Raw genomic sequence first — 20,630 nt, forward strand, 5'->3', positions numbered from 1 at the left:
CTGTCAAATAAATAAATAAGATCTTTAAAAAAAAAAAAATTAGGTCTGGGATTTTCTTTCATTGAAGATGGGTTAGGAAGGGTGAGGCTCTCTAAGGACTTTAGGCGCCTCCCTGACTTGATTTGTAGAGTTATAGAAAGGTGTCACTTTGTGAAGCACTGTATAACCAGGGGTACCTACAGAGAAGTAACAGGGATGTGAGAGCTAACACCTAATCTAGGAAGTTATACATGTAATAAACTAAGTAAGTTAGGCTTCCTTGTTCTTAGCTAGAATGTAATAAATGTTTGTGGTCATTTTGAGATTTCGAGAACCTTGATCAGAAGGTCTGAGCCAATAATTAGTTAAAATGGGACCATTATGTACAGTAGGCTCCCTGACAGCCTGGTGTGATCTGCCCATTTGCATTCGGTCCCCTGTCAGCTAGCCTTTGCCTCCTGGGGCGCTCGTGGCCTATTGGGCTTAGGCCTTCTTCTTCTTCTTTTTTTTTTTTTCCAAGATTTTATATATTCATTTGTCAGAGAGAGAGAGCGCACAAGCAGGGGGAGCAGCAGGCTGCTTGCAAAGAGCCCAATAGGTCCTTGATCCCAGAACCCCGGGACCGTGACCTGAGCTGAAAGCAGATGCTTAACCAACTGAGCCACCCAGGCATCCCAGGGCTCAGGCCTTCTTAAAAATAATAGTAAATAAATAAAATTGGTTCAGATGTCAAAAAATGCAATTTTTTTTCCTGGTAGTTTATCAGAATATGAAATGTGGTGGACAAATGATAAAGGGGAATTGTGGTGGCAAAATTTGGAGGCATAATCGTCCATTTTTTAGATACATAAACTGGGGCGAAATGACTTTCCCAGGGTCACCCAGCAAAGTAGTGGTAGGATGGAGAATGGAACTCGTTTCCTAATTCTGGAGTATTTTTAAATAAATAGCATGCAAAATATTTCAGACACACACACAAAAGTATAAAAAGTAATAGAATGAAAATTCAAGTACCCCACTATTGGCCTTTCGTTCTAGGAAAGAAAACATTACCAATATAGTTGAAACCCCAGGATGCCTCCCCTTGATCATACACCCTTTCTGTCCTACCACCGACCCCCTCATAGCACCACAGTGGGGTAAGGCCTCTCCTGAGTCCCTGTTAATCCATGCATCTCTTTGTGCAGTGTGCTTTTTACTGCCTTCTCCATCTCCCTCCACTCTCCCTTCTCTCACTCAGTGTTGCTCCCTTCAGCCTAACGTCAGCCTAAGAATAAGAAACGTATTTATAGTGGGAAGAGGGAAACCCATAGAAAAGTCCTCCCTCGTTTCATGCATTAGCCCAAGTGAGGGGCTGCCTCCCGTTTGCCCCCTTTCCATCTCCAGTCACACAGCTTGTTGAACTGAGCATGATGGGCTGGCCATGTGAGCCACATGTTGGTTTGGGCCTGAAGGAAAATACTTTTTTCTCCTATCTAAAACAACCATTTCTTATGGCACCCAGCAGGCTCAGTCAGTAGAGCACACGACTCTGTCTTGGGGTCATGAGTTCCAGCCTCACATTGGATATAAAACTTACTTAAGGGGCGCCTGGGTGGCTCAGTGGGTTAGGCCTCTGCCTTCGGCTCAGGTCATGGTCCCAGGGTCCTGGGATCGAGCGCCATGTTGGGCTCTCTGCTCAGCGGGGAGCCTGCTTCCTCCTCTCTCTCTCTCTCTCTCTCTCTGCCTGCCTCTCTGCCTACTTGTGATCTCTATCTGTCAAATGAATTAATTAAAAAAAAAAATCTTAAAAAAAAAACTTACTTAAAAATAATAACAACAACAAGAACAACAACAACAACAAAAAAACAGATAAAACAACCATTTCTTCCCACGGTGGCTCCACATCCCAAATGGGGGTAAGTTTTGCTACTCTGGCAATCTAGGCAGACCAAACCCAGTGAGGCAGGAAGCAGCTGGAAGGGGCATTTGGTTGCCAGTGGATAAAGAGCCTGGCTCCAGGGACCAAAGTTCTTATTGACACAGCCTCCCAGTGTTTACCCGGGCAGTGGGGTGAGAGCCAGGTACTATTGCTCACCCCCTGTGTGGGCCATCCTTCCTCAGAGCACTTGTCTTGGTGGGGCACCCTCCAAGTTCAGGGCAGCGCCAGAGTTAGTAACACTTGTAGTTATCGCACACTTTGAGCTTCAGCTGTCTCTCCGAAGGCTAACACAATCCGAGCCGGGCTCTGCTACCCTCCTCCTCCCAGGGATCCTCCCTGCTTGACTTGGGGAACCCCGGCTGATAGCAGCAGGTGCAGTAGGAAGGTTGGGGCAAGGAATGGCCTACCCTGCCTCTAATTTCCTGTGTATCGTTCATGTCTCAGTAGTTTCCTTTTTTTTTTTTTTTTTTTTTTTAAATTTTTTACTTATTTGAGAGAGAGAAAGAGCCTGAGTCGGAGGAGGGGAGGGGAAGGGGGGAGGGAGAGGGGGAGAATCTCAAACAACCCCTCCTGCTGCGCATGGAGCCTGATTTCACAACCCTGAGCCAACCCTGAGCTGAAACCAAGAGTAGGATGCCGCACTGACTGAGCCATCCAGGCGCCCCTAGCAGTTGCCTTTTCTGGGAGAGGAGACTTGGAGCCCTAAGGTTCCTCTCTCACCCTGTGACTCCATGGCCCTCAGATGCGCTTCCCTTCCTGCCTCTCAGTTCATTTGCATCACTGTTTGCATGTGTTTCCTCATTACGCAGTAGTTTGTGCTTTTGTCCCTTTGGGTCTGAAATAACTTGACTCTGGTTGTCACTAGAGGTGTAGTAGAGAGAGCACTGAACTGTGGGAGTTGAGACACCTGGACCCTGATTCTGTCTCGACCACTGGCTGCTTATAGGACCGTGGGCAGGTCACTTAATGCTCGGGATCTGTTTGTCCCTGTGAACGGTGGGGTGGATGTGTCCTGCCCAGCTCACGGGGTTGTGACGAGGACCAAATGAGACTGTACATGAGATTATTGGGAAGAAAGCCAGAGTGCGTTTTCATGGGCTTTTAGGGCAAGCGGACCAATGCTTAAATATCGCCTCTGCTGTTTACTAGCCGTTGACCTCTCTGAGCAGGTTTTCCCATTTGTAAAGTAAGACCAAATCTTGGCTCAGAAGGTCAGAAGGAGAAGGTTACGTGAGGATGAGGGGCATAAGGAATTTAAAATGCCTTTAGCACAGCGTCTGGCACACTGTTAAGCATTCAGTGGATGATGGTTACACAGGTCTCATTTCTTCCCTGCCTTGTTGGTCAGCTGGAGAGAGATCTGGAACAAACCCAGAAATAAGCAGCTCCACTTTTCTCCCTCAAGGAAAGAGCCAGCATTTTCTAAGTACTCACTGGCTATGCTCTTCCCCATGAAGATTTCTGTTCATCTTCTCAGTGGTTAGGTGAGGCAGGTATCATGCTTGCTAGTTAAAGGTAATGAGCCAAAGCTCTAGGAAGTTAAATGATTTGACCCAATCACAAAACCAGTAAGAGATAGAGCCTGGACTAGAACCCAAGCCTCCTGAACCCAAATTCTGTATTCCCTTCCCCACCCCGCCCCCATAGGCTCATAAATATGTAAACAAAAAACAAAGGAATTTTGGAAACTAACCTTTGTCTTGTGTCTTTTAAGTCAACGTCGGTGAGGACTGTCCGGTATTTGACGGCCTGTTTGAGTTCTGTCAGTTATCTACTGGTGGCTCTGTGGGTAAGGAATATAATTCCCTCCTCGTGGCCTGTGCTGGGTTGTTCTAGTGAGGTCTGCCTTTTGGGCTGCTGTCCTAGTAAGGCTGATCGGTGACCCTGTAAAATGGTCCTATGAGTTTTTACCTTAGGTCTTTAAAATAGCCTCTGGTTTAGTTCCAGCCCAGGTTCAGTCTCTGACAGGGTACTGATGGGTGTCCTTGACTGCTCTTTCCTACCAAGAGATCTTACACACTGGAATTCCCTGCAGACCGCGTGGAGTTGTGGAGATGCTGTACATAGAAGCAGTTTGCAAACTGCCAAGTGCTATAAAAATGGGAATGTCATCATCTGTGTCTTACAAAAGACCGTAGTAATCACCTTTAGAGGTTAGAAATACTCCCCACATATCTCCCACTTCCATTGTTAACTCTATGATTACTCTAAACCCTTTCTTAACAAATATTTATTTTCCTATGATCATTGTTTTCTGTCCTCTCCCCTTTCACTCGGCTCCCAATATCATCTCAGATCATCTCAGGAAAAAATTGCCCACAGTCATGCTGTCTGTGAATAATCATTATTACCATTTTGGTGCTTGTATATCCATTCTTTATTCTGTATGTATATATCTGGATATAACATGTACGTCTGTATTTTACAAAAATGCGTCACATGCATATAGTTTTGTGTCCGCATCTTTTACTGAGTAAATCTTTAAAAGTTCTTTAGCTCACGTAGTCTATAGTATAATGCCTAGTGGCTGCATGATTATTCCACATTATGGGCCAACTTTGGTTGATATATAATCAGTCCCCTTTTATTGGATCACTTGGCTCGTTCGTGTTTTTATTGCTGTTGTGGTTACACTGCCGTACACGCACCTGAATACACAAGTGTGTATTTCCCTCACTTCTGGGCCTGTTTGTACTTTGAGCTCCTAATACCTCTAGTATCTTCACCGTTTTTTGACTGTGAACCCCAGTAAGAAATACATTTACATTTGCAGTCAAGGTTGCGCACGCACGTTCTCGCTCTGAAGCCAGCTTTACAGGAGAGCGGTTACCTTTACTGTTACTTTATCTTTGTTTGTTTTGTTTAATACACACACACTAGTCATGACCCACTAAACCAGCTCTAAGGCTTACTGATGGGTTACCACCCTCCATTTGGGAAAAAGTTGTTGAGAGTAGCCAGCATCATATCTACACCCTGCTGGAAGAGGGAGGGAGGGAGGGAGAGGACTGGCCCTTGGATCATACAGTCCCATTGTCGAATAGGTCCCACCTCTCACCGGGTTTCCTGGGCTTCTTGGGGAAAGGGGGAGAACGGCTTGCTAACAGTCTTACGTTCACTCTCCCACACCCAGCGAGTGCTGTGAAACTTAATAAGCAACAGACGGACATCGCTGTGAATTGGGCCGGGGGCCTGCACCATGCAAAGAAGTCTGAGGCATCTGGCTTCTGTTACGTCAATGATATCGTCTTGGCCATCCTGGAACTGCTGAAGTATGCCTGCCTGGCCTTGTCTCTTGCAGGAGCTCCTTAGGCCAGGTTCCCACTTCCCTCTCCCCCGGGCTTGCCTCCCTAGTTTGCTCTTCCTAGCGGTGTGCTGGCTAGGATGTGTTCAGTGAGTGTCTCTGGCCATCCTCTCCTTGACGGGGTCCTGGTTTGATCTGAGCCCACGGCAAGATCAGGGGCAGGCGCTGCTCAGATCCTGCCTCCAGAGTGTCCCTGTGTGGCTGGAGTTGACCCTTGCTGTAGAGTAGGAAGATCGGACTTGGTCGGCTTGGTCAGGCCTCTGGAGACACCCTGCCGCTCTTCCACCTTCCTTCAGCCAGTTTCCACGTCTCTGGTGCTTAGAGATACCTGAGGGAGGCAGCCAGCCCGGTAAGCTGGGACCTGGCGCCCTTGGCGCGTCCCATTCCCAGAGAGCCCCCAGACCCCTGACCCCCTTCTGATCCTAGGTATCACCAGAGGGTGCTGTATATTGACATTGATATTCACCACGGCGATGGCGTGGAAGAGGCCTTCTATACCACAGACCGGGTCATGACTGTGTCCTTTCATAAATACGGAGAGTACTTCCCAGGAACTGGGGACCTACGGGTGAGAACTCCCTTCAGGGGCCTACTAGCTCACCCTCAGCTGCCAGCTCTAACTCTCCTATCTCATGTCACCAGAAACCACTTCCTGCCTTTTCTGCCATTCAGAACACCATACCCCAGCGTAGGGTACCTGCTTGGGTCTCCTTCCCTCCCTTATTCTGGAGGAAGGGAACGATGGGGCCCAAAGGGTTGGAGGGATAGGGGTCGCATGACAGGTCCCTCCAGGCCATAACTAAGTTACATTACACTACTCAGATGTCCCATATGACTTGAATTTTAGGCTAGAAACATCAGGTTCAAAAAAAACCCAAAACATCAGGTTCTCTCCTGGGGGCTAGGAATTGGGACCCTTATGGACCATCTCAAGGGTTCTTAACCTTCCCCTTTGATCACCTGACTGAAAGCTATGGACTCTGTCCCTAGGAAAGTGTAGGAAATGTTTTGTATCTGATACTGAATAGTTTATTAGACACCTCCCCTTAGTGAAGCCCGTCAGTAGACCTCAGGATAAGAGTCCTCAGAAGCAAACTCACTGAACTGTTATATCTGCTTCTATTAACATGAAGATGAAACCAGCCCTATGGCATGCGGTAGCCCTCTGATGAAAAAGTGGCAGTAATTCATTTGTTTGCTGTGGCAAGCATTTGAATAAGTGGGTATTTCCAATTTTAAAGAACTCTTCCACCTTCTCTGGGGAAGAAAAGGTTGTCCCAGGGTGGGTATGATTTCTGTGACCCAGCCACCAGCAGCTCTGACCCAGTCCAAAGGTGGAGGTCTTGTGCTGTGGGGTAGGATAGTCCATCTCTGGCTCCATGAATAGTTCTCAGGCTGGGCACGAGCTCAGTGGTGTGCCCAGAGGTATGAGCTAGACTTCCCTGTGAGAGGGATGGTATTAACCAAGAGGCCCCTGTTCTGTCCCTGGCTCAGCTCACGGGCCCCACTTTTCGCTCTTAGAACCACTGCCTGCCCTTAGCCTTCCAGCCCCCATCCTTGAACTTCTTCCTAGCTTCATCTTTCAGTTTTACTTTAATGTCCCTCTTGATTAGGATATTGGGGCTGGCAAAGGCAAGTATTATGCTGTTAACTACCCGCTCCGAGATGGGATCGATGACGAGTCCTATGAGGCCATTTTCAAGCCGGTAAGTGGCTTATCCACCACCTGGGCTGCAGTCGGGCTTAGTCTAAGGGAGGGGTAGCAGAGCACCCCCAGCATACGTCGGGAACCTCTCCCTCCCTGAGAAGCTGGCCGGGAAAGGAGATGTGTTTTGACCATGGCTCATATGCTGTGTGCTCAGCTAGAGGAACGAAATTCATCCAAGTATTTATTGGTGCCTTCTGTGGGTCGGGCCCTCTGTTGGAGACAAGACTATCTAAGACATGAATCATGACCTTGAAGACCTCACAGTCTACGTAGTGGGAGGCAGGCACACACATGACAATGTGTGGTCATTACTGTTTTTGCAGGATGAACAGAAGAGTGGGAGAAAAACCACTGCCTGGGCTGGGGCGAGGGTAGTCAGAGCCAATTTCATAGAGGTGGTGTTATTTGAGCTGGACTCTGAAAAATGAGGTTTTGTCCATGTGAAGCAGGAGGTGGAGGCTGGAGGGCGGGGATGGCGTTCAGCAGTGGGGAACAGCACTAGCAGAAGCACAAAGGTGCCAGTACGTAGCTGTGTGTAGGCCAATGTGATGGGTGGGAGGACTGTTGGAGGATGTGGTAGGAAATGTATGTTGGGGTCGGTATTTCAAAGGGAGCCTTGAATGCCAAGCTGAGGAGTTAACATCTTCCGCCTGCAAGCCACAAGGAGCCATTACTGGAGTATTAACTAAAAAGTTCAGGTAGTCAAGTGCCTACTGTGTGCTGCGTAGTAAGGGTGACAGCGAAGCCCAGGGTATGGTCTTTGTCCTGGTAACGTCAAAATCTTGTCGGAAAGAGAAAGACAAAAGTGAGCCCTCCCTCACGATATGAGGCTCAAAGTCTGTAGGACTGAGGTGTAGGGCGGGTGCAGCTCAGAGTCGGAAGTGGCACTGGAGTTGGGGCAGTGAAAGAAAAGAAGGGAAAGGTTGAGGGAAAGATGAAGAGGCTCTTCTAGATTCAACATTCCTAGAGCTAGAAGGGTCTCAGAGAGCCTTTCAAATTGGAAAACTGAAATCCCAAGTAGGGAAACAAGAGCCCCAGATCAATGTTCCCTCTTTACCACCCAGCATGAGGGAGAGTGCAAAAGTGGGAGTGAATGATAGGGGGCAGAGGGACCGCACCCACCCTTTGCAGCCCTGAGCATCATGTAACTTTTCTTAAAGCCAGTGGTGACCAGGATGTGTCCTTTTAGGTCATATCTAAAGTGATGGAGATGTTCCAGCCCAGTGCGGTTGTCTTACAGTGTGGTTCCGACTCCCTGTCTGGGGATCGGTTAGGTTGCTTCAATCTGACCATCAAAGGTGAGACCGTGTAGCATAGGGATGGGTGGGCAGGTCCTGCAGGGTGCTCCTGTAACCCAGCACCCCTTTCTCCCACCAAAGGGCACGCCAAGTGTGTGGAGTTTGTGAAGAGCTTCAACCTGCCTATGCTGATGCTGGGAGGAGGCGGCTACACCATCCGTAATGTGGCCCGCTGCTGGACGTATGAAACAGCAGTGGCATTGGACACAGAGATCCCGAATGGTAATAGCTCCAGGGCCAGGTTTGGTGGGGCAGAGCTGGAGCTCAGATGTCTTCAAGTTCACGAGCCCTTTCCCATTGGCCATGTGGCCTCTCCTCTTCTGATACTTGTCATTGATTATCCTGCCTATCCACTTGTGATTGTCAGACCATCAGTTTTTCCTGAGTCCTTTTTTGACCCTGTCCTCTCTCCCTTTTGCTTCTGGTCTAGACAAAATTATCAGTGGTTATTTATAGCTTTGGAATTTCTACTCCGTAGGGGAACTGCGGTAGTCATTGAGGATGTGCTCGCAATGAGCATTGCCTAAGTTTCCCAAAACCAGGGGCTTGTGCCTTCTCATTCTGGAGAACGGCATTAAAAAGACTGAAACCCTATAAAGTACCCAAGTACTCTGTTAGATGGTTGGACTGACAGTTCCAGATAAACCTACAAATGCTTTTCTCAGGGTCCCATGGTAGCCAGGTCTCTTGACTCTTAACCTCTTGCCCCAATTAGAGCTTCCGTACAACGACTACTTCGAATACTTTGGACCAGATTTCAAACTTCACATCAGTCCTTCCAATATGACCAACCAGAATACCAATGAATACCTGGAGAAGATCAAGTGAGTATATCCCCAGACACCCCCTGACTGACCATTCCAGGCTCTGGTTTGTCCCTAACCAGAGCCCAGCCACCCTCTCTACCATTGGCCATAGACAGCGACTGTTTGAGAACCTGAGAATGCTGCCCCATGCACCGGGGGTCCAAATGCAGGTGATTCCTGAGGACGCCATTCCTGAGGAGAGTGGTGACGAGGATGAAGAAGATCCTGACAAGCGCATCTCGAGTAAGACCCAGACCCCGGGGCCGGTGCCTTCCCACTCAGTAGGTAGCTCTGACTTCCCACCACTGTTGGTTTCGCATTCCTCTCAAGCTACCCATCTGTTGGGAAACCCAAGTGCTAGAACTTGGAACAATTTAGGGACTCCTTGAGTTTCCTTCCCCTCTTCGTGGTCTCCCCTTCCCTTGGTGTCTCTTAGAGGGCACACAGGGAAGCACCGGGCACAGACCCTGAGGTAAAGCTCACCTCCTGCTATCTCACCCACATTCCACATTGCCTCCCAGTCTGTTCTTCTGACAAACGAATTGCCTGCGAGGAAGAGTTCTCGGACTCTGATGAGGAGGGGGAAGGCGGTCGCAAGAACTCTTCCAACTTCAAAAAAGCCAAGAGAGTCAAAACTGAGGATGAAAAAGAGAAAGACCCAGAAGAGAAGAAAGGTGGGTTTGGGTCACGCCCAGCCTTGGGTCTTGAGCCCCAGACCAGAGAGGAGGATGTATCTGTATAGGGCATTGGGAGGAGAGAGCCGACTTGGGCCCTGCCTTCTACCGGGTTCTGCCTCAGCTCCCAGAAGTAGCAGGCCCCACAAAAGAACGAAACTCAATTTGTCATCTCCACTGGCTGATTGAGAGCCCTGCCAGGCTCCGGAGCCAGGGACATGCCTGGGCTCCCCGTGGTCAGGAGTGTGGCTCTCACATACCACCTAAGCCCTTTTCCCAGCACTTCACCCGTTTCCCAGGGGGCTGCCTCCGCCCACCAGGTTCAGGCATTAGCAGGCTGGGAAACCGGTCCGACCTGTTTGTTCTCAACAGGGCTCAGTGGGAGGGCCTGGGATGGGCTTTTCTCTCTTTTGTATGTCCAGGGAGCTGTAGTGTTGGGGAAGGGGTTTTAGGCTAAGTAAAGATTCCATGGGTCTTTCTGGAGGGGAATCCTTGGTCATCCCTGCACTCTTATGTTCTAGAAGTCATAGAAGAGGAGAAAACCAAGGAGGAGAAGCAAGAAGCCAAAGGGTGAGGAAGGAGCTGTCGGCTATCTCCCCAGCATTGGAGCACCAGCCCCTTTGTCCGCTACGCTGAGGGGAGGCACAGGGACAGCTGGTGCAGCTTACAAAGACCTCTTTCAGGGACCAGTCTGTCCGTCTCTGCAGTTCTAGGCAGAGCTAGGAAGCCTCAGCCCTCAGCAGTCACCTGGGTAGCTGGGGTCCTATAGAAGTCATTGTCCCCATGTTTTTGCCTCAAGGCCTCTGGGGTGCGTTATCTCATGCCAGTCTCTGCTCTCTCCACAGGGTCAAGGAGGAGGTCAAGTTGGCCTGAGCAGACCTCTCCAGTTCTGGCTTCCTGCCAAGTTCCCCACCTTCCTCCCACAAGCCCTCAGATTTTATATTTTCTATTTCTCTGTGTATTTATATAAATATATATTAAATATAAATATCCCCTGGGACTAGACAGGAACCAGGGCCCTGAGCCCAGGGCACGTGTTAGGAGTGAGCTTTTCTAGTGGCTGTGGCTGCCTTGCTGCCACCCAGCCTTCCCCAGTTATTACTTTTGAACCATAAAGGGTGCCGGGTCTGGAAGGCATACTCTTAAGCAGCCATAGGACAAAATCCTGAAATGCCAAGTGCCTGCTTAGCAGCTTTGGAGAGGTGCCCTTATTGAGCATTCTAGGAGTGGTTGGGTCTTCAGAGACACCCCTCGCCCCCTGCCCAAATCAGGCTCCTTAAGGTAACATCAGCCATTTTTAGGTTGGTTCTGTTATCATACCTTCCCTACTAGCCCCATGTGAGCCAAGGAACTCACACTGCCTGCCCTCTATCCTCGCCCAATTCTGCAGGTGGAGATTGGTGGTCTAGTATCCTTTTTGAGATACTATTTTCATTTTCGTGAGAATCTTTGTAATAAATTGGTACATTTTTACATCCTCCTGGGTTTGTGTCCTAGCAGTGTCCCTGGGTTGATTTCTACTCCACTTCCGTGCCCTTCTGGTGTCCATGAGAACCTGGGCAACTCCCTGAACAACATAACAACCCCACAGACTTACCCCTCACCTTAATCCCCGCCTCAAGGGTTGAGGTTAACCGATCTTCTTGCCCTACCCCCAGAAGACCACTCATTAAAAAGCACTACTAAAGGGACAACATTTATTCCTTCTCCAAATGTTACAGTAAAACCAGGTGGAAGAGAATGGTTTTAGCAGTTAGAAAAAAAAAAAAAAAGTACAAATCTGGGGTTTGGCCATTAAAAGTTATTTACAACAATGGGAGGGGGAAAAAAAAGACAACGAGAAGTTGTTTCACATTACAGACCTCCCCCCCACACCCCAAAGCCTAATACTTGCTTACCAAGTCAAAAAAGAGACACAGTTGATTCACAAGCTGGAGGTTTGAACTTGAGTAAGACATTTATAAAAACCTAGACAGGGGCGGTGTCCTCCCCAGCCCAGGTGCCACTAGGCACAGCACAAGAGACTAAAAACTCAACAGGGGGGAAGGCTGGACACTCAGGGTTTGGGAGTGTAGGCACCCCACATCTGGCTCAGGGATTTGGGGAGTAAACAAAACCTACTTGGAAAAGAACTGGGGAAGAAAACCAGCAATTGCCGCCTTCAGGGGTGGGGACAGCAGAGGTAGGGCCAGGGGCAGGAGAATTTCACATCACTAACCTAACTTGGGAAACTGCAAGGGACCATCTTCAACCGGCCTTAAGAGGAAGGCCAGATGGATGATGGGAGAATCCACAGGAGGGAAAAGGAGAGGGCACGTGGCTGGGAGGGGGCAACAGCCCCTTCCTTTCTGGGCACAGGAAGGCAGCCAGGGCACCAGGTCCAGGCAGTGACCTCACAAGGACAGCACAGTTTTTGCAGCTTAGAGATCACCCACCTGCCCCCACCCAGCTACTCCTTCTGCTCGCAGGCAGGTGTTGGGCCACTCTCCGGCCCCGAGGGGGTGGATGGCTCTGCAGCCTGGGGCCCTGCCTCTTCTTCTGTGTCTCCTCCCTTGGAGGCAGCACTAGCCTCTGCCCCCTTGGCCTGGGGCTCCTGGCTTTCAGGGGTGGCAACAGCCTTCCCTTCCTGGGCTGCGCCTTCCTCGCCGCAGGCACCGATCTCCCCCTGCTCCTGCTCTTCCTCGGTGGGTGAGGAGGCAGACGAATCACCCCCACCCTCCTTCCGATTTCTCTTGAAGGACAGACCACTCAATTTGAAAGGCTTCTTGAAAGAGAATTTCTTCTTCTTCTTGGGGGTCTCCTTGGCGGGGGCATCCCCCTTGACCTCAGCGCCCTGGCTAGGAGGTGCTGGCTCGATGGCATCGCCAGTGGCCCCGGCTGCCTCCTCTGTTCCGTTCACGGGGGGCGACTCCCCTTCACCCTTGGGGGATAAGTCTCCATTGCTTTTCACGTGGCCATTCTCCTGCAGGGCAGAGGAGACAGCAATGAGGGCCAGGGCTCTAACCCTCCTCCCCCAGCCCGCCGCGGACCTCTTCCAGGCAATGGGATCCCGATTCTTCGGCAACCCAGGAGGCTGCTTGTAGCCTCACCCACACCGGGATCCCGTCAAACATCTCCCTCCTGTCCTCACGAGCGCGCGGGGGCCGAGCGCGCAGAGGCCGCGGCCGGCAGGAGGCGCTGGGGTCCCGTGGCCCCCCACCCACCTCCCCCGGGGCGCGCTCTCCATTCGGCGGGGACCCGCTCGCCGCCGCCGATCCCCGGCAGGCGGGCGAGCCCAACAAGCCGACATCGGGCGGGAAGCCGCCACGGGGCGCTCTTCTCCCCACCTGGACGGCCCATTTTCCCAGCCTCCCGCTTTGTGCAAGCGGCCCCCCACCCAGCTCTCCCCACATCTCGACTCCCTACTAAAAAAAGGCCGTGAGCCACCGAGGTCGGGTCTGCGGGTGGAGTGCCCTCCCCCCCGGGAACCCGCCCCGCGGCCCCTGGGCGCCCCCTTGGCGCGGCCCGGCAGCGCCTTTGTTCCCCGCGCGGCACTCGGGGCGGCCGGGGGCAGCGCCGGGGGCCGGGGCCGCAAACAAAGAAGGCGGCGGGGCTGGGCCGGCGCCCCCTCCCCGCCCCTCCCCTCGCTTCGCCCGCGGGGGCTGCGGCGCCGAGAACAAAGGGACCGGGCGGGGGAGGGGGCGCCGCGTGTCCCGGGCCGGACAAAGCGCGCGGCCCCGGCCCAGGGCCCCAGAGGGGGCGAGGTGCGGGAGGAGGGGGCCAGGTCGGGCCGTGCCGAGCGCACCCACCTGTCCGTTGGCCTTAGCAGGGGAAGCGCCTGCTGCCTCCTCGGCGGTCACGTCGCCCCGGGGAGCCTTGGAGCTCTGGCTGCCCATGATGGGGGGTCTGCTGGGGGGCGCCCGGGACCGCCCCGGGCTCGCGCCGCAGGGGATAGTTCGGCCGGGTCGGCCTGGCGGGCGGAGGGGTGGGGCTCGAGCCTGAGGGGGAGGGGTATCGGGGGGGGTGGGAAACCGAGCTGCACCCCCTCTCGGCGCCCGACCCGCTAGCTGCGCCCGCCACCGCTCCGCTCCGCGCCAGAATGCCGCCCGCCGCCCGCCGAGCCGCCTTATATAGGCGCCCCGACCTCGGGGCGGGGCCGGACATTTAAATGAGCGCCCAATCGAGGAGCAGAGGCGGGCTCAGGTCCCGGGCTCCACTGGCGCAGTGGACGACGCCGGCGGTCTGGTACCCCCAGCCCACTAGCCTACCCCGGACGGGTGGGGTCCAACGTGGGAAGGGGAGAGGCTGGTCGTTAACCGAGCTGGCCAGAGGGGGGCTTCTAGAGGAAAGGGAAAGCAATCATTCTCTCCTCTCACCGCCCACCCCCCCAGGGTGGACGCCCCAGCACCTGGAGCAGCCCCCAACGCCGTAGTTCTGCACTGACAGCCCCTGTCAGTCTCCCCCTAGAACTCTTCGAAAGGCTCACATGCCCAGACTCGTCAGAGGGCTGATCCTGAGTTATGCTCCTGAGAATGCGGTCATAGAAGCCGTGGGGCCCCGCGCGGGGATGATCTGCACCCCCTCAGGCCTGGAGACCCGTCCCAGGTCCCACCCACGTCCCTGCCTGCCTGCCCCGGTCAGCATGGGGGGTCTGGCCCACCGCGGAGTCACTGGTCAGACTGGTGAGGCCCATCCCTCTTCTCTCCTCCCAGTCCCTTAGCAGCCAGTCACACGGAGCCCCCACAGACCAGCTCACCTCTGTCCCTCCTGCCCTCAGCCTGGACCGGTTACAAAGCCCCGGCTAGGGCGGTCCTGCGACCTTGAAAGGCTTCCCCATCCCCATGTGAAAGCTGGAGAGTCTGAGGCTCAGAGACGTTGACATAAACTATCCCCCACCTCAGGGCTCCCCAAGCAGGCAGAGGAACTCCAGAAGTGAATTCAACAAAACTTCAGTCTAGTGGAGGGGTGGGGCATCACCAAGGCTCTTTGGGACAGCCCCTTGAGGACAGCCCCCAGGGTTGCGCAGCCCAGCCTCCTGCCCCACCTGAGAGTCAGGGAGACCCTCCAGCCCCAATCCCCTGCCATTTCCCCTTCCCCTGGTATGGACAGGTCTGTGGGAACCCCAGAGCCCTGACTGGCCCCGGATGTGTGTGTCCGGTTGCCTGCCCTCAGCCCCCAGGAGGAAGAGGATGGGGGCTGGAGGAAGGAAAGTGTTGCAAAAGCAAGGTTGTGTCCTGGACAGCTCAGCACGTCCCTCCCTCCCTCCCTCCTTCCCTCCTACGGGTAAGGCCTCCTGGGAGGCCTGAGGCTGTGAGGTGTGGAGACACCCCAGGGCCTGAGAAATCAGGAACTCCCCACAGATCTGACCACAGAGGGGCGGAGGAGGGCTGAGGTGGCATCTACATTCAGCGCTCACCCCTGTAACCTCCAGCTTCACCTCTACTCCGAAGCTACAGAAGACTCATTAACAGACCCCCACCCCCACCCCACCACCGTTTTTCAGACTGGGACACTGAAGTTCAGAAAGGGAAAGAGACATGTTAAAGGGCACACAGCAGATGCTAGTAATTGAGGGTGAGAAGGGGTTTGGAAAGACCTACTAAAATGAGGTGGGGACAGTGAGGAAGCCCCTGGAAAAATTCTCCATTGAGATCTGGGACTGCCTGGTCAGAGTGGGAGGTGAGAAGAACCAGCTTTGGGATAGGAGGGCCGCCATGCCCCACAGCCGCTCACGGACAGAACGGTGCCTTCACCCACTGCCACTAAGGGATGGACTTCGTGACCTGCATCTCTGTCTCGACCACAATAGGGAGCCCACAATGCTGCCAGGCGCTGCCCGCACCGGCTGGCAGGGCTCAGACGGAGGCTGTGCGAGTCCTGGTGGGTTTGGGGTCAGAGGTTAGGAGCAGATCCCAAGTGTCCGGACTTCCAGGCTCTGCCCTGAGAGGCTGACAGGCAAATCCCAGGAGGAGAGAGGAACACCAGAACTAAAGGACCCTGAGTTTCCAGAGCCCCAGAGGGAGCCTGGGCCACAGGGGAGCTCTGCCTCTCCCACCAGCCATCGCTGGAGGCTGGGGAAGGGTCGTCGGGGAGCCCAGTCCCTCGGTAAACCCAGGTCCCAGCAGCATCTGGCTTCTGGAAGAGGCAAGACGCTTAGGATGCTGTGGGGGTGAGGGGGGTGGTACAGCAGCCCCCACGGCCTCCTCCGTCCACACTGTGGCTCCTTCCTCCCCAGCTGCTGCTAGCCCAGACAATGCGCCCATTGTTCTGTGTCTCCAGGGGCCCGTGTGCAACTGTGTGTTTCTGTTTCTCCCTGTGTGTGACTGTGTATCGCTCTGTATCTGTGTGTGAGAGACTTTGTGTGTGTGTGTGTGTGTGTGTGTGTGTGTGACCAGGTGTGCACGTTTGTGGTTGTGTGAGTTTGCATCTTTGTCAGCTGTGTGTATTCAGGCTGTGAGAGAGAGGTTTGGTGACTCTTGGCGCCTCTAAGATTTTTTGGGTGTGCGCCTGCCCGTCCTTGAGATGGTGCGTTGGTGACAGTGTCTGCCTGTGATTGGGTGTATGACTATGAGTGTGTGCGGCTGTGTGAGAGAATAGGAGTGTGTCGATGAGAAAGTAGCAATTTGCTGTTTGTCAGCTGTGTGTGCCTTAGTGGATCACCAAGGCTGCAGTGGTTGGAACCTTTCAGGGATGGGCTGTTGCCAGGACAGAGTGGCCGGGAAAGGAGGATGGAAGGGACAGGGTAACTCTGGGATAGACCGGGGAAGGGCAGCCGTAGAGACTAGAACCCCCATGTTTTCACATTAACCCCCGTGTGTCCCAGGTCTCCGGTGAGGCCTCAGCCCCTGTCCCTAGTCTGAGATGCTCCTAGCCTCCTGGGTGGGAAGGAATGTGTTTCCTTGGCAGGAAGGAAGCCCAGGACCTCAGGAGAGCCACAGGGTGGGGCTGAAGGTGGGAGGAAGACAGAAAAGAACATGGCCCCATAAAGGAGGTTCGGGTGCCCTTCGAGGTCTCTGAGGGGGCCCTGCGGTGGGGATCAGATTAGATGCGAGGTGAGCTGTGAGTGGGCCATGACTAGTCAGTGATGGGGGCTGGACCTTTCTCCCGGGGACCAGCACTTGCGCGGGCCCCAAGAGGGGAAGAGACATCAGAGAATGGCTTGGTCCCAATGGAGTGCTCAGTAATGGTGACTTGGCAAGGCCTGCTTCCCAGCCCCAGCCACCCCATCTCCTTCCGGGGAGCATCAGCTGGACCAAGAGCCCTTAGTTCTAGCCCCAGGTCGGCCTCCTCCTGCTCTGTAACGGGGAGCTGGTCGTCTCTCCTTGGGCCTCAGTTTGCTGCTCTGTACAGTGACAAGTTGGGCTCCATGATTCATACTCACAAAGTTGAGAGTTCCTCCTTCTGCTCACAAGTGGCAGAGCACCAGCTGTGAGTCACGCGGGGCCCCTGCCCCCAGGGGTTTCCCATCGATGGGGAGGGACTGGCAGTGCCTTAAGGGGAGAACAAAAGCCAGACCAGGGTCAGCTAAGGGCCCTGTCAGCTGCAGGATGGAGGGGCACATGCATGGGGAACAGATGGAGCAAAAGTTTAGAGCAGGGCAAAGTGGGAACAGCGACCAGCCTGTGTAAGGGTAGAGATGGAGAGACAGGCCTAATCTGGAGACAGGATCCCTAGGACTCCGTGACTGGCTGGCTGCAGGGTTGGGAGCGGGGGGAGTTGGGAGAAGGGAGTGGCCAGGTTGTCACCCGCATTTCTGTTGTGGGTGACAGCTGGCCAAGTGAATCCGTGGACTGAGACAGGAAAATGGAGGGTAAGAGAACTGGGGGTGGGGAAGGGCTTGCTGAATTGAGCCTTGTTGAGTCTGCAGCGCCTGGGAAACATTCAGGAGCACATCCAGGAGGCAGCGCATAGACATGCCATCGGATCGTGTTTCCTGAGCCAAAGGCCGGGCCCCAAAGTCTGGCTAGTGACCTCACAGGGACAACAGACATAGGTTTTAAGTCAGAAGTGACCCCAGGAAATCTGGGCCTCTGGATGCTGCTAGATGAAGGAAAGGGGAGCCAAGCTGTGTGTGGGTCACCCAGGAAGGTCCTGGGGCCATGAGGAACATTCCCACTGCAGGGGCAGCAGCAGGAGGGGGGGTGCGAGGGTGGGGGGAGGCCCTGGGGAAGGAGTCTGGGAGGGAGCCAGCAGAGAGGGGGAGCCCACAATCATGGAGATCCTCGACCACTGGGAAGAGCTCTGAAAAGGCAGGAATGACCGAGGACAGTAATCATAGTTGCTAGCGTTGTTTATCTGCCAATTGCAGGCCGAGCTCTGTGCCAGCTGCTTTCCATACCTTATCTCGTGACCTGCTGAGATGTGTCCCCTCATTGTTTCTGTCTGTGGAGGAGGAAACAAGCCCAGGGAGGTGCAGTGTTTCTGGGGGGTGCGGTGTTTCTGCAAGCAGTAGGGGACGAGGTCAGAACTAGGGAGTGGTTTTCAGGATCTCCTAGCAGCGGAGCAGGGAGAGGCATTCACAGAGGGCTCCGTGAGGAGCACAGAGGGGGTCAGCAGGGAGAGGCCAGGCGGCCATGGGCTCAGGACCCCAGGAACTCGACTCCTCGGCATCCTGGAACATCGGGTTCTGGTCTGGTTGTCAGTAGCACCCAGGTCTGCAGCCTCTCTGCCAGTCATGGGCCTTGAACCTGGGGCTGGATCCGGGGGCACCTTAGCGGCTCTTCACTGGGATCTGCCCCCCCATCCAACTGATCACCAAATCACAGGGACAGGGATTCTGTAGTTTCCCTTTCCAATTTTTAGTCCGGTCAGCCCTCTTTTTTCTTCCTTCCCCTCCTTCTTCCCTTGGTTTCTGCGAACGAGAGCATGTGCGTGTGTGTGCACGTGTGCGTGCATGGGGGTGGGGCGGGGTGGTTGTGTAACCTGGCCAGGGCCCAGTCACTAACCTTGCTGACTCTCTGGGGCTCAATTTCCCCAATAGCCAAGGGGTGTGTCATCAGCCCACCCGCCTATCTTCCCCAGGCTTGATGAAGTCACCAGAAATTCAACCCGGGTGCCCTGGGCCGCCCGAGCCTCTCCCTTCCCCCTTCCCTCCCCTCTTCCCAACTTTCAGTTTCTGTTCAGATCCTGGGTGCCACGGGGAAGAGGCAGCCGAAGGGGTGGAATGTGGATTGCTTACAACTTTCCAACCAAAATTCCCCTCTTCCGGGGGAGTCCCTTTAAAAGGGAAACTGAAACCCTGTCCGCCTCCAGTCCCCAGTCCCACCCCTTCCTCTCCACACTATTCGGACCCTTTGCTTCTCCCATTCAGCCTCTTCCTCCAAATGATCTGGTCCCACCTTGCAGCTTTGTGACCCCTCCCCTCGCCTGGCCTCCCAAGGCGCACCCCGTAAAATGAGGACACTGAGTGCCACTTGAGGCTGTGATAAGGGTTCAGTGGGGTGTTTTAGGGTTGAGGCAATTGTAGTGACGAAGCATCACGTCCTAGCTGTGTGGCTGGAGACCTGCTCCGAGCCTCAGTGTCCTCATCCGCAAAGTGGGAATGATAATAGCCAGGCCTGGGGTAATTGTGCAGTAAATGAGCCGGTGCCAGCAAGTGAAGCCCTTTTACCCATCACCTGAGGCGCAGAGCAGAAGGGAAGCAGCCAGCAACATTCGCAGGTGCGACTGAGTGAAATGCTGGGCAAGAAGGAGGCACCAACTTGGCATTCAACAATGTGCCCATTCCCTTCTGGGCCTGGGGGGAGGGGGAGACAGGAGGCCAGGAGTCCCTGAGATGACCTTGCATCCCGTCCCTCAACATTCTTCTGGGGGCAGTGGTAGAAGGACCCCCGGGCTGTTCTAAGGGTGCTGAATTATTCAGAGGGCGATTTATTTGGCTCAATCAATTCCTTATATGGTAAAGGAGTCTGCCTCTTCCCAGAACCCTGAGGATTCTCACCCTCTCTTCCTGCAACCCAAGAAGTGTCCCATTGGGATCTTCTCTTAGTGACTTTTCCTAGAAAGACATGCTAGGAAGTCCCCCTCTGATACATCTGTCTGTCCCCTCCAAGCCTCTCCTCAAATTCTCCTTCCCTCCTGTCTACCCAGGCGTCCTGATATGCTGGTGGCCCTCCCTGAGCGCTCCAGGTCGTGCCTCAGAGAGATCAAGCTTGCCACCTATCTTCTCTCTTTTTCTCTGGCTCACTGGACTTCGACTCTACTGGCCTTTCAGCTCCTCAGAGTGTTGAGCTTCCCCTGCCTCAGGGTCTTTGAACACGCTGTTTCCTCTGCCTAGAATGCCTCTCTCCACTTCTCTATTTGCTGAATTTCTACTCTTCTCTCTCTCTCTTTTTTAAAGATTTTATTTATTTATTTGACAGACAGAGATCACAAGTAGGCAGAGAGGCAGGCAGAGAGAGAAGAGGAAGCAGGCTCCCTGCTGAGCAGAGAGCCCGATGTGGGGCTCGATCCCAGGACCTGAGATCATGACCTGAGCCGAAGGCAGAGGCTTTAACCTACTGAGCCACCCTGGCGCCCCTTCACTCTTTTTTTTTTTTTTTTAAGATTTTTAAAATTTATTTGACAGACAGAGATCACAAGTAGGCAGAGGCAGGCAGAGAGAGAGGAGGAAGCAGGCTCCCTCCCAGGACCCTGAGATCATGACCTGAGCTGAAGGCGAAGGCTTTAACCCATTGAGCCACCCAGCCACCCCCACTCTCTTTTTTAAGATGTTATTTATTTATTTTAGACAGAGAGTGAGGGAGAGAGAGAGAGAGAGAGAGGGAGAGAGACCATGAGTGGGGTGGAGAGTGGGAACAGCAGAGGGAGAGGGAGAAGCAGACTCCCCTCTGAGCAGGGGCTTGACATGGGGCTTGATGAGGGGCTCAACTCGGGGCTTGATCCCCGGGACCCCGGGATCATGCCCTGAGCCCAAGGCAGATGCTTAACTGACTGAACCACCCAGGCACCCCTCTACTCTT

The 20,630-nt window shown here is 53.7% G+C and overlaps 2 protein-coding genes across 4 annotated transcripts in view; one reads left to right on the forward strand and one right to left on the reverse strand.

Annotated features, from left to right (window-relative positions):
* LOC111142974 (histone deacetylase 1) overlaps positions 1-11,173 on the forward strand; it is a 34,340-nt gene extending 23,167 nt beyond the window's left edge. For 2 of the 3 annotated variants that reach the window (XM_022496342.1, XM_022496344.1), the window contains exons 4-14: positions 3,615-3,689; positions 5,034-5,172; positions 5,631-5,772; positions 6,818-6,910; positions 8,102-8,210; positions 8,292-8,432; positions 8,926-9,034; positions 9,129-9,259; positions 9,538-9,690; positions 10,212-10,260; positions 10,536-11,173. In XM_022496342.1, the coding sequence (XP_022352050.1) occupies positions 3,615-3,689; positions 5,034-5,172; positions 5,631-5,772; positions 6,818-6,910; positions 8,102-8,210; positions 8,292-8,432; positions 8,926-9,034; positions 9,129-9,259; positions 9,538-9,690; positions 10,212-10,260; positions 10,536-10,563 (1,169 nt within the window). In that variant the 3' untranslated portion in view covers positions 10,564-11,173. The remainder of the gene's footprint in view (positions 1-3,614; positions 3,690-5,033; positions 5,173-5,630; positions 5,773-6,817; positions 6,911-8,101; positions 8,211-8,291; positions 8,433-8,925; positions 9,035-9,128; positions 9,260-9,537; positions 9,691-10,211; positions 10,261-10,535) is intronic. The other variant, XM_022496345.1, reaches the window with a different exon arrangement.
* A 200-nt stretch (positions 11,174-11,373) lies between these two features.
* LOC111142975 (MARCKS like 1) lies at positions 11,374-13,756 on the reverse strand. Its single transcript, XM_022496346.1, has 2 exons — positions 13,479-13,756; positions 11,374-12,652 (listed from the first exon to the last, which is right to left on the reverse strand). Exons 1-2 carry the CDS (start codon positions 13,563-13,565, stop codon positions 12,140-12,142), a joined length of 600 nt encoding a protein of 199 aa, XP_022352054.1. The 5' UTR covers positions 13,566-13,756; the 3' UTR covers positions 11,374-12,139.
* Between the last annotated feature and the right edge of the window lie 6,874 nt (positions 13,757-20,630).

The sequence above is a fragment of the Enhydra lutris genome, unplaced genomic scaffold (assembly GCF_002288905.1).
Source record: "Enhydra lutris kenyoni isolate GAN:26980312 unplaced genomic scaffold, ASM228890v2 scaffoldscaffold9, whole genome shotgun sequence".
In the NCBI taxonomy this organism is placed as follows: domain Eukaryota; kingdom Metazoa; phylum Chordata; class Mammalia; order Carnivora; family Mustelidae; genus Enhydra; species Enhydra lutris.

What these genes read in the sequence shown, in the direction of transcription:
- LOC111142975 (XM_022496346.1), bottom strand. Translation starts at nt 13,565, where the DNA reads ATGGGCAGCCAGAGCTCCAAGGCTCCCCGGGGCGACGTGACCGCCGAG. An exon ending in CTGCTAAGGCCAACGGACAG is followed by an intron (nt 12,653 to 13,478) that starts GTGGGTGCGCTC and finishes TCTGCCCTGCAG; the next exon opens with GAGAATGGCCACGTGAAAAG.